This window comes from Nelusetta ayraudi, unplaced genomic scaffold (assembly GCF_046127955.1).
Source record: "Nelusetta ayraudi isolate G7.1 ecotype Tasmania unplaced genomic scaffold, CSIRO-AGI_Nayr_v1 ptg000136l, whole genome shotgun sequence".
In the NCBI taxonomy this organism is placed as follows: domain Eukaryota; kingdom Metazoa; phylum Chordata; class Actinopteri; order Tetraodontiformes; family Monacanthidae; genus Nelusetta; species Nelusetta ayraudi.
This window is the reverse complement of record NW_027466186.1, coordinates 4,489,837-4,502,330: the sequence shown is the minus strand read 5'-3', so window position 1 is coordinate 4,502,330 and position 12,494 is coordinate 4,489,837. Positions and strand designations below refer to the sequence as shown.

The 12,494-nt window shown below is 45.2% G+C and overlaps 1 protein-coding gene across 4 annotated transcripts in view; it reads right to left on the bottom strand.

The window, feature by feature from the left end:
- Nucleotides 1–12,494, bottom strand: part of dnah5 (dynein, axonemal, heavy chain 5) — a 77,683-nt gene that overhangs the window by 5,434 nt on the left and 59,755 nt on the right. For all 4 annotated transcript variants that reach the window (XM_076012498.1, XM_076012499.1, XM_076012500.1 and 1 more), the window contains exons 76-83: nt 10,957–11,147; nt 9,930–10,051; nt 8,089–8,238; nt 7,012–7,257; nt 6,608–6,827; nt 5,112–5,317; nt 4,804–5,007; nt 502–717 (exon numbers count right to left, since the gene is read on the bottom strand). In XM_076012498.1, the coding sequence (XP_075868613.1) occupies nt 502–717; nt 4,804–5,007; nt 5,112–5,317; nt 6,608–6,827; nt 7,012–7,257; nt 8,089–8,238; nt 9,930–10,051; nt 10,957–11,147 (1,555 nt within the window). The remainder of the gene's footprint in view (nt 1–501; nt 718–4,803; nt 5,008–5,111; nt 5,318–6,607; nt 6,828–7,011; nt 7,258–8,088; nt 8,239–9,929; nt 10,052–10,956; nt 11,148–12,494) is intronic.

Below are 12,494 nucleotides of genomic sequence, written 5' to 3'. Positions count from 1 at the left end.
TACCGATACCAACACCGGTATCGATATTATCGATATTTGGGTCAATACACCCACCGCTACCGTTGATCTACAGAAATTCCAACACATCAGCAGTTTGTGAAATACCATCTGGCACCAACAACCAGATTTACACAGTGCATTTTTGAAGTCTAGTGTTGCTTTTTTGCTGTATTTTTTAGTTGAGACAGACAGACAGACCGACAGGCAGACAGACGACACCAAGGCCAGCAGACAAGTGGCAGTACATTGACAGCGGACAGGGTGTCAAGTGCAGTCTTCCATTAGGTGCCTTGCCCCATAAAAGTAACATTCACACTTCACGCTCACTCTTTGTGGAGAGAAAAGCAAAAGTGTGCAATCGGACACATCTGGCTGCACCCGAAGCCCACTGGGGTTCGGGTGCAGCCGGGGTTCACACGCGGCCGCGCCTGCACGTGACGGAAGCCAGCGCCGCACGTGCTCTTCAACTCGTGCCCGCCAGACTCGTCGGAGCAGACTAACCTCGAAAGGTGCGTAGTCGGGCGGCAGTTTCTCCAGCATGTCGTCAGCCAGCCGGTAGACCACGGCCTCCCTGGTTTCACCGCCGCCTGACGAGCTGTCTTTCGGCTGGATGCTGAGGATGGTGTCCAGCACGTCCTTGGCCAGCTTACTCTGGTAGGTTATGTCGGCGTTGGGATGGAGACCAAACACCTCTGGGGTGTCATAGGCTGGAAGTCCCTGGGAAAGTAACAAAAGCCACGTCATCGTTTGTTCTTCTTAAGTTGCAAACCAAAGATTTCTCTAAATTTAATTACCAGGACAGTGAAAAAAATCTAGTTCTGCTCCTGTCCACTAATGGTGTCTTTCAAGCATTTCATTTCAAATGTACTGCATGGTGCTGTGATCAAAGTATCCTTCTCAGTGATAAATGTTAACCAGTATTCAGAATTTTCCTTATTAAAAAGTTTATTATTCATGAAACCATGACATAAATTATTAAATAAATTGCATGTTGCTAGATTGTGCAACATTAGCTTTCAGTTTCAAGAAAAAGCTAATCTTTTCCCATGGAAAATGAAATCATTACATTACAAACTGTCCCTCCATGGCTGTGAAAGAATAGAGAAGTGTCGGTTTTTACAAGTATAAAGAAGGCCAGCGGTCACCATGACAACCTACAGCTTGGCAGGTTGAAATCAGGGTTGGGTTAGTGGGATCAGACCTCCTAATATTTTGATCTCCCCATCAGAGACTGAAATATCAGGTAGTTTTAGCTGCTATAAATCATGTTGCCATGCTTTATATAATGCTATCAACGTGACATAAAGCTTCTCATATTTTCCCTTGAATTTTGTCATTGCCGTTGCAATGCTTTTGAAGCGACAGCCTAAATTCACATAAAAACAAGGGGGATGGAAACCCAGCCGCCGATACCTCACTGTTGTGCTTTGACAAGGTGTGGGCGGTGTTTGATCTACTGATCTGCCGTCACAAGAGCGGACGAAGGTCCTCCGAGGGGAACGGCTGCGCACTAAATATGTCAGACGGCGAGACTGCGCGCTCGCGGTCCTTTTTTTTTATTGACAACAGCTGCGTCCTCTGCTGACGCACCTGTCGCGCGATCCCAAAGCGCCGAAGATTTTCTTCTCAGCAGAAGTGAAATGCATCTCTTCTACTCTCAGAAATTGCACCGAGCAGTTTCTCTAAAGAAGTCCTTTCAATAAGTGGAACAGACTCTCAGCCCCCAGATAAACGTCTCCCAACGCTGTAAATGCGAAAAATCTAAATATCGCAATAAAAAAAAAAAAAAAATGGTAATGGAAACACCTAAACTTCAGAAAATCTCTCAAGTATCACGAAAAGGTTTTGACGCGTTCATGAGGTGGTTTTTCAGACGTATCGTTATCGAGAAATATTGCAAAAGTGTCATGGAAACACCTTTTTTTTTCGCATTTACATATCACCAGACGTGGTCACGTGACCAGTTCGCTTCAAGTGAAAATGGCGCGTTATGTTTGGACGGAGGAGGAGACGGAATATTTTTCATATAGCGTCACTTTCTTGTCAGCTAACAACATTGAAATGTAGATACAAGAAATTTTGCACCTCCATCTTCCTCAAAGTAGGGTCTCACGGGACGAGATTTTACGAGAATTACGGCCTCAACACTTCACACACCATTCAATGGGAACCTGCAAATCGCAATTGTACTTTCTCGAAACTATCGCTTTTATTTTGCTAAAAAAAACTGTCACGGAAACGCTGCTCGTGTCTACATGCTGCCCGACTTCATTTCTAAATTCTGTTTTAAATACACATCTCATCATTATGCTGTTTCTGTTTCCTTCCAGTCTTCCCACCCACCTCCTCCCCTCCCAACCCTCACCCCCACCATCTCCGGTGCAAAGGTTCGTGCATACGACTGTTGAATTCCCATCTTCACGGTGATCTGCAGCTGCGTCGTACTACTCGTGGCCGTGCGTGACGTCGGCGACAAACGGCAATGAAGGCAGGCTGCCGCCGCGGACGCGGAGCTCTAATTGGGGAAATGTGCGCCGATGAATTCCTGGCTGCGGAAATGGATTGCGGGCTTAAAGGGACGGAGCAGCCGGCCGCACCAATTACCGTCCATTTTGTCTGCGCTGGCTGACGCTCACCCGCTGACCCTTTGCTCTTTTGCGAGGAGCTGCGCGCCAGTCAAAACCAATTGTTGAGCCCGTCGCGGTGACCCGCCGGCGTGAAAAGGTGTTGCCGCTAATATCATGAGTATTTATTGTCACGCGAGGGCAAAAGGCCAAATAGAAATCCACTGGGGAGAAATAACGAAAAGCGCAGAGAGTCACTAAACAGCGTGGGCTCCACGTCATTACTGACAAGCAGTGCTGGAGAATCCAGATTTTCAATGACAGTGAAAATAAAAAAAAAAGTCCCAAAAATTTTGTGAAAGGACGTTTGACCTCTTCGGGTAACCCGAGAGCTCACTTTGGCAGCTGAGTTGAAACCTGGTCCGCTTTTATTTGGCTTTAAAGAACATCTCACAGTTTGTTTCTCTGGAGATGAGTACCTGCAGCGGCGCTAATGAGCTTCACCCATTAGTGAGGCTCGCTTTTGTAAACTTGCCTTTGTAATCTTTATGGCGATCAATGAAGTCGTGCATGTGGCTCAGCGCTTGAATTAAAGCTAATTCAGAATGTGTTTACTCCGTCGCCAGGAGAACCTTACGCTCCTTTCAGCAGATCAGAGACGCTGCCATGCAACTACGATGAGAGCATTACAAAAAGGAATATTTTTGTGTCTTTTCTTTCCTCTGTGTGGCAGGTTTTGTCAAAACAGTGTTTTGAGAATGAGAGGACATTGGACTGATGTCTTTTGTTCTTGCCTCTCCATTGATGGGGGCGAACGTTCTGCCTCTTTTTTTGGCATGGAGATACAAGATTTGAAATTGAATAAAGGTCAAAAATGAGGGGACCGACAAATAAAAGTGGGACGTCACACAAGTTAAATAGAAGAAAATACTGTTGACGACCTAGCGGCTGCTAATTAGGTGAGTTTGAGTTTCGTAGCCTGGAGGGCCTCACAGGAACACGTCAAGTTTGGCGTTGATAAAGTGCGAACAATTGGGACTATTTTGAGTTCGTTCACTTGTATCCCAGTGCGCTCTTTGGCTCTTTGTCTGTTTGTCACTCTGTTTCAGAGCAGGCACATGGGAGCGTGCTCGCTAAAATGGCAGCCCTTGGCGCCCTTAATAATGAAACACGGTTTAATGAAAGCAGTCACACGCAGAGGCGCAACAGTGAATCAGCGGAAAATCACCTGAAAAGCTAAATCAGGAGGTTCTATTTTTTTTTCCTTTCAAAGTAACCGTGCGCCAGACTGAGTCACGTAGCAGCGTTATCTGCAAAATTAGACTTTCTGATCCTGCAATGACGTGATTTTTTTGTGGGGTTTTTTTGTTTCGTTTTTTTGGTCTTTCCACTATCCAGCAGGTGAGCAATAAAACACGCAGCTCAAGAAACAAATAGGTGGACGGTCCAACAATGCCTCAGCTTTAACAGGAAGCTAAAGACCATTGTTTCAGGAGGCTGCAGTAACGATAAGTTAGCCGTTCCCCCGGAGATCAATAAGGTTTTTTAGGACCATCAATCATGTGAGGCTACGCGGCCAGAGTTGGGGATGATAGATAAGGGTTTAAAAATGTGACTGCTTCCATATTTAAGAGAGGCAGCACCTGGAGTTAGCTTGTTCTCCCAGTGTCTGTGTAGGTTCTCTGCTGATTCTCCAGCCTCCTCCAACAGTCCAAACACTGTGTCAACTGGGCTAATCTCTGAGTGGCTCTGCGATAAACCAGAGACTCGTCTGGTGTGTCACTCCCACCTTCACTCCAGGGCAGCTGGGATAGACTCCAGCAAGGCCGCCACCCTGAGTGCAGGATCAGCCATGATTAAAAATGAATGGATGGATAAATTCAAGGGGATTAGCATTAGCCACGAGGGGGGTGCACAAAAACAGGATCTTCCTGTACTGCTGTGAGTGACGCCCAAAAGTCAAAGCCGTCGAGTCGGATGTGGTGGGAGTTTTCTTCTTCGTTTTTCTTTTCAATTTTTTTAAAACACTACTCGTAGTTTTCACATATTGATGCCACACAAACAGACCTTGGAGGAAGTTACATCTCAAGCTGGAATGGCAGATTGAGAATGTCAAGTATGTAGCCCACAGCGCCGCTGTATAATTTTACATATATTAGCCTGATAAAGGGATATATAGAAGGACACATGAAGTAAAAAAAAAAAAAAAGGAACACTGCCAAGCTTAAAGGAGACTCACCTGGATGTATGTCAAGTAGTGGTCGACGCTGGAGCACTTGGGGATGCTGTAGCCCTTGTAGAAGTTGAAGGCGGTGCCGAACATGTCCTCGCTGAACCACACCTTGGCGAAGGTGTTGAGGAGCCGCTTGTCGTAGTCGTCGGTGACGCGGCCGCCGTACTGAATCTCTCCGATCATGTAGCGCACCGTGTTCCACGATACGCCCTGAGGATGGGGTGAAACAGCCAGAGGAGATGAGTTTAATGGCTAGCAACATGCTTCGAAAGGTCAGTGCGGACGCGGGCCCAAGTGCGGCATCTTCTGCACACCTTTTTAACGTCCATGTCATCCAGGTGGTTCTGGACAAACTGGACGGTGGCGTTGAAGTCGGCCTGATTGAACTCGTAGGGGATGTTCCATCCCAGAGGCCCGTACTTCCTCCTCTCCTGCACCGTGCTGTGGAGAAAGGCCACTCCGTACAGCATCGGCTTCCACTGCACCATGTTGCTGACATCCAGAAGGTCCTGGTTGATGCCTGGTGAGGGACGAACACAGGGGAAAGATATTGAGGCTGTGAGTCAATGTTATGGATTCAGTAACAATCTGAGAAATACTTCTCAGCACGTACTTTACTTTGTTGGCATGACAAAGACGAGCAAGATAAGGTGAAGGTAGAGGGAAAATCTACTACAAAAATATAGGTCCAACCAGATGTTAGTCCATAAGAGAGGTTCTGCATTTTATCATTTGGGAATTTCAACATACAGCAGGTAATGAAAAACACATCAGAATAAGTGGATGTAGTGAAAGGCAAGAATCCATATATATTGTGTTACTTATTCTGACCATCAGCTCATAGTGAGAGCGGTTTGACCTTAATGTGATTGTGGAATTCCATTTGGAACAACAGCGGTGGTGTAAGATCTGGAGAGATCTCAAAGTGCATTTCAGACTCTCAAGTACCCTTTAGGTGCTTCTGGTGATGCATATGAAGCAGGAGAAACAGCTGGTCTATACATAAGAAGTGGTTTCTTCTGACCTTTGAGTGAAAACATCACGACACTGTGCAGCTGTTTTGCAGCTGGATTTAAATCTAAGTAACTGTGTGATGTACAGAATGTTTGCACTCCTCTCTTGCAAAATGCCCAATGTACGTCTCTTTTTCCTTTTGTTTTGAGTACAATAACATATACATGTATTAAGAGTATATTGACTGCAAGCAAAGACTGTGAACAAGTCTTTCCCTTTTGGACAAATTCCGATGATTCTTTTACAAAGAACTCAACACATTCGTATTGCCATGCAAAAAAGACACAATTAAAAATGGTAAACTTTGAAAGTATTGTTTAAATTGTCATAATTAAATATTCATAAGCTTAAGTGTTCAAGAGTTTGCCAAATTTCAGGTGGTTATGAATTCTATCAAGACTCCAGTTGAGTAGGATAAATTATTATCCTACACAATCTATGGATCTTCAGAAAACAGAATATTTAGCCTTATGTTTACGGCCTGCTGCAAAAAACAAAAACAAAACAGCCTATCTACCCTATCTGTCCTATCTTGCTATTTGCTGTCTGGTACATTCTGCATGATAAGATAATCTCAGAGGACAGACCTCTGTCTCGCAGTGTTGCCACTAACCGGAGAGAAATTATTGCCCTTTGTGACATCACAAAGCGCCAACATTCAGCACTGCATCTTTTGCCCCCACTCTCTACGAAGTGAGCAATTGTTCAGATTTGACAGTCTGACACAGACTGTTGATTGAAATTCTGAATTCTGTCGGAGCAAATTCTGGATGCTATTAACACCAAGTAGCCCCACCTCCGTATGTCCTCTTCAGTCCCGCCTTGAGGCCCTGTGGGGGCTCGTTGGTGAACTTGATAGACATCTGCAGGAGGGTGATGGGAAAATGCCTGTGGACCTCGGTGGTCATCCAAAGGCGGAAGCTGTCGTGGACAAAGTCAGTCTCTGTCACGGTGTCCATTAGCTCGTCCATGAAGTCCAAACCCAGGTGACAGTTCTGGAGCAGGGCCCAGCCACCCTGGCGTGGGAGAGCAGCAGCAACGGTTATTTTATGTAAGAACAAGTAACAAATTGTCATGATGTATCATAAATAAAAATAAAGAGCCCGTGAGTTGAAGGGAGGGGGGTTGCCTGAAAAGCGTGTCCTGCTGTGACATCAAACGGTGCAAAAATAGCAGGGAGAGCTCACACCCCTGACTCACATTAGCCATGGTCTGCTGCAGAAGCTTGCGGGCGTGGACCTCCTGTCCTTGTCCCATTGAGACGTAACGGGTTTCAAACTTCAGCCTCTTCCCCAGGGCAATGATGGAGTCAGTCGGGTCGGAGCCCATCGACAGGAAGCAGATGAGAGGATTTCGCGGGTCAGATTCCTCCCACATCCTCTCCAGGTCCAGGACCACACCTTCGCTGTACTTCTCACCCATGGCGCTCGTGATGTATTTACGGGCCTGCAGGAGAAGGAGAATTCAATTAGGCAACGCCGTCCATCCATCCATTTTAAATCCCCACTTATCAAGGTCTCAGGGTCGGTGGGGTGCTGGAGTCTATCCTGTCACAGGGTGAAGGTGAGGTAGAGTGCTCATTGCCCTCTGATATAAAAACACTGAGACCAGGAGACCTGTTCAGAAAACAACGGTGATGCAGTGCAACTGGATGCAACTGAATGTGGCTGAGAGAATTTCTGTATCTCTGTTTCGTTTCTTGTCCTTTCACCAGGATTCAAGCGCTCAAATTGGTTTTTTTTTCTAACAACAGAACAAATTCCACCAAGGAATGATGTGCACTGGGCCAAAAACTACCCATCTGTGAGAAGTGAGTGTCCATTAGCACCTTTTTGTAGATAACCAGGCTCACCGATGTTTGAGAGAGAGTCATTTCACTGAATGCAAGACAATGATTTTGTTATTTCAAGGCTAAATGCTTCCCCGAGCGGTATCACCATAGATGTGAGTTTCACTTTGTTATTTTCTAATAGTAAGGTGTCGCCCCTCCTTTAGTTCTATTGCTGGCATTCACTTTTTAGAAAGTGCTTGCTGCGACACTCTTGATGTCAGCCCTGTGTGATACCGCAAGGGGCTCACAATTAGCTGATACCTGTCCCAGGTCAGAGTCAAGACCCCCCAGTGAATAGTTTTTTCAGTCCATGCAAAAGTGGAAGGTATGGCAAAGGCTAAAATCAGGCTAAGACTAAGCATTGTTGAAGGAGGCTGTAAACAGAGGGCTAAACCTGCTGTTTTCTGGAGGCTGACAGCTGAAAAATGCAGAGCCTTTTTTCTGACCTGTGCGATGGTCCTGTCGGGACACCAGCAGCGAATGAGCAGGAGGCGTCTGAAGCAATCCAGGCCCTGGTCGTAAGAGTTTGGGATGAGCTCCTCCTCCGGCGCCTCGTGGTCAAACCACGTCTTCCACTGCTTCTCGTTGCGACTTATCTGGAGGAGACGAAGGCACAGCAGTGGGCAACCCGCGCTGTGGAACCAGGCAAACAGCCAGCGCTTGATGCATTTATTAGAAAGTGTAAAAGGCGCGCATGTACTCATCAAAGCAAAACCCAGGCGGACCATAACAAACTTTTTTTTTTTTATATAAACACACGCAGCAATTAGAACTGCTCATTAATATGGATTCCTTTACATAGCAAGGGAGTTTTCTCTAAAACTAAACCTCACTGCAAAAACAGAGACTTGCATAATGAAACAAAGTAAAAAAAAAAAAATACACTTAATGATAATCTTATTTCTTAATTGTCAACAATCACCCTATTTTCTTTAGTGGTGAGACTTGATTAAAAAATGATGGCCTTTGTAATTAATTAATCGAAATTAATAACATTTAAATTGCTTATCGATATTTGACAAATCAGAAGAGGGCATCGTGTGGGGGCGTTTTCTTTGTAAGAAAATGTTTCCTGCAAAGAAAACGCAGCCTTGTGGAAACACAACCAGACACGTCCCGCTAATGCAACACTTCCAGCCAAGGTATCTCATTGCTAGAGAGCTCAGGTCCTTATTTGCATCGAATTCTATCAAACGTCAGGCCACTCCAGGGAGGGCAATGCATGCCGGTCACACAACGCTGATGCAAATATGCCCCGATAGCGTAAGCTGTTAATCGCGTGTTTACATTGCGGGTGGGAGAGGCTGGGGTCTGGGACAACTCTGAGATGGTGTTGGCGGCACAGGCGCTGCAGTAGCCTTGCCCAGTATTTACAAGATGCAGCCCCACAGCTCACAGCCGGATTAGCCTGCACAGCCGCAGCTTTTCCCTCACTGCCATCCGTCCTGGTCAGATAGATATTTTGGAATGCGTGCCGGGCAGGATTTCTTTTTTCATATTTCACTGAAAAACTCTTGTCTTACTAAGTAGCTCCACTTGAGAACGTGAGAGCTTTGGTGCTTTCATAAAAAGCAAACTAAGAGCACGTCCTGAGTGGAGAGGAGAGTGTTACGCATTCATGTTCCCACTTGCACGTTTGCCAGCCGGCCTGGGGATTTCAGTTTGAGTCAGGGAGAGCGGCGCAGATGGTTTGTCTCTCAATTTCGAGGAAGATCGAGGCTGAAATGAAAATGCCGTCCTGGCTTTGGTGCTTCTTTGGGACTCACTTAACAAAGAACAGTTAATCTGCCACTCTGTTAATCACGCAGACAAAAAACACACAGGTGTAATTTTGTATCTAATAAATGGTGCACAGGTGCACGCATACACACACACGCCTGCACACACAACTGCGTGAAATTGAAATAATTGATTAGAAATCAGTCTAAACAAGCTCATTTCAAGGAGCACTAAGCCCCAACCCCCTGATGGAAGCCACACTCGCTGCCACCGATATGGGCGGCTCCATTTGTGATTTACAGTCAGCTTTGATGGAGCGAGGCATGATGGGACCGATAGTGACACGCTCGCTCGAGCGCAGGAGTGGAAAATTTTTAATAAGCAGCCGGGGAGTGTGTGCGCGCGTGCGAGGCGTGCGAGAAATCAATGCTATCAGCAGAATAAATTGATAAAACGCAACCCACAGTCAACAAGGAGCATCAAACATTTGTCAGGGCACGCCCAAATAAATATGCGTGTGTGTGTGTGTGTGTGCGTGTGCGTGCGTGCGCGTGTGCACCTGTCGTACCTGATCGAGTATATCAGAGAACTGCCACAGTTTGCTGAGCTCTACAAGGTTGAGCCAAGTCATGTCAAGGATCCATTTGGCTGCTTTCTGAGGACAGGCTTTCAAGTCCAGAGATGCCCCACCTTGAATAGGACACACACACACACACACACACACACACACACACACACACACACACACACACACACATGGAAGTGAATATAAAACAATAAGAAGCAAATCAAATATATTTACGTGCAAAAAACACAGAAATGTAAATGTTGCGATACATTTCTGAAATGTACGCCAACAGATAAACACGACCACTCTCGGAACTGTTGACACGGGTCCCTCTGTGTGCAGCAGGTTGCAGTTGACAGATGGCGAAGCGACATGCCGCACACAGCAGACTAACTGTAACAGCCTGGCCTGTTCTGGCTTCGACAACAGTAAGGCAGTTTTATGTCTCTGTCAGCGATTGACGCTAATAAACATTGTGTGTGTAATGTCTTGACCGGCAGACACAAAAATCAACCCGATGTTAATCATGAAGAATGAAGAATATGGATTTCACACTATGTGGTCTGTGATCGTGTAAAGCCTGCGCTGCTTTGTCGCCGTGTCGGCCATAAACTACATCTCCCACAATTTATGTCAATTCTCTGACCCACAAAGTGACAACCACTTGACTCGAGTTTTTCCATTATTTCCAGTATTTTCCAGCAAGTTCAGTCCAGAAATACCCACAAATCTTTCCAAAATGTCCAATATGACAAAAGTTGATTCAGACTGAAGAAACTTTAATGCAAGTTTCAAACAAAGTTAATTTTATAACTTGAATGTGACGATTGTGGAGTCTCCAAGTTGATCTCTGTCCAGGAACGTCCAGTCAGAACAGGACTGAGTCAAACTCGTCTGTTCACAGGAAGGTAAAGGCCAAGGAAACAGAGAGGCTGGGTGCAACATTCCAGTATCAAAGACCTCCAAAAGGGGGGAAAAAAAAAACAATTGCCCCTTTGACCCGGAAGGTTGTTTCCATTCCACCTACCTTTAATAAGTGTGAGGAACTCTTCATGTTTGACTCGGTTGCTCCGCATGTCAATCTTCAGCGTCAGCAGCAGGGTGAAGAGGAACTTGTGCTCCTCGTACAGGCCTCGCGCCGCATACTTGTAAACCTCAAAGGTCATAAACTCAATGATGTTGGCGATGCGCTTGCTGGTGATGGGGCTTTTCGAGGACCTGACGGAGGGGGTGAATGTGATATTTACGACATGTTTAGTGACGTTGCAACGTATCTGGAACAGAGTGTTTTTACTTTAAAAGAAATGTGATCTCCACTGGAGTATAGACAGCGGACGACGGGGCAGCACAGAACGTTCTGTTTTCACTGCGACAATGACGCTCAGTATTTTGGCAGCTATTACAGAAAAGATGTGGATTTTATGTCATTAAAAAAAAATTGGCATTGACTTTTTTAACAATGCAATTTGGCAAAAGGAATGACGATCAGAGTGGAATGTGACACATATTGTAGCGTGCATGTCGAAACAATTATAGAACATATTTCAAAAGGAATTTCAGCTAAATTCCTTTGTCACAGAAAAAGGCCGTGATGTTAACTTCATGTAATGTAATGTGGGGCTGTGAGAAAGTTTCGAAGATGTGAGTGAGTTCACCGTGTCCCTTGAAATTGTTTGATTTTCAACCCCCAAAGACATTTTTCTGCTGTTTGCGTACAGTTTATTTGTCACAAAACGTGGCAACATATCTGCAAAGGGATCAAGTAGGTGACATGGAAGCTGTTGAGCTCAGAGCAATACATTACACCGTGTCTGTGGTAAATACAGTCACGCCTTCTGAAAAAAGAATTCAGACGAGGCCACAGGCATCCAGTCTGAACATACACGACTCCCAAAAAATGAGGGATATTTGACTTTTGGGTGAAATTGGAAAACTTTCATGAGTTCATGCTACAGTGGTACCCAATCATGAAAACTGAGTGTTAAATTGGAATCATGCAACTGTCGTTTCTTCGTCTCAAACAATGGATTGAAACAAAAGCTAACAGTGGTGGTTAAACCTCAACAACAAATGTCAATGTCTCAATAACTTGTGATGTGACGTCTTGGTTCGAGGTTCTCTTGGTGTTGAAACGTATGCATGGTAAAGAGAACTCCAGCACTCAGTGGTCGAATCAAAGATCAGCCACTAGTGTTTGAGAGCAAAGTACTGAAACATTAAACAGTTGGACGTGGCCATTCCAAGGTTAAGAGGAGGTCAAACAAGTTTCACCTGTCAGAGTTATAGTGCATTTTTGGATGCGCTGTCATATTTAATCCAAAGTCCAATATCCTTCCTTTCAAAGCTGCTTCATGACTTTTTGACAGACACGGCTGACACTTCCAGTCCACAAACTAACATCCCACCACCTACGCAAGCCAAAGGCTGACATGGAGTTGTACGCTTGCATATTAAAGTTTAATTAAACCCTCTGCTTAAACATATAAGTAGAGAGCTCATCTATAAATCAAGCCGTTTGATTTATAGATGAACTCGCCACTTAAAAAAAGGGCAAGAAGTTCCACA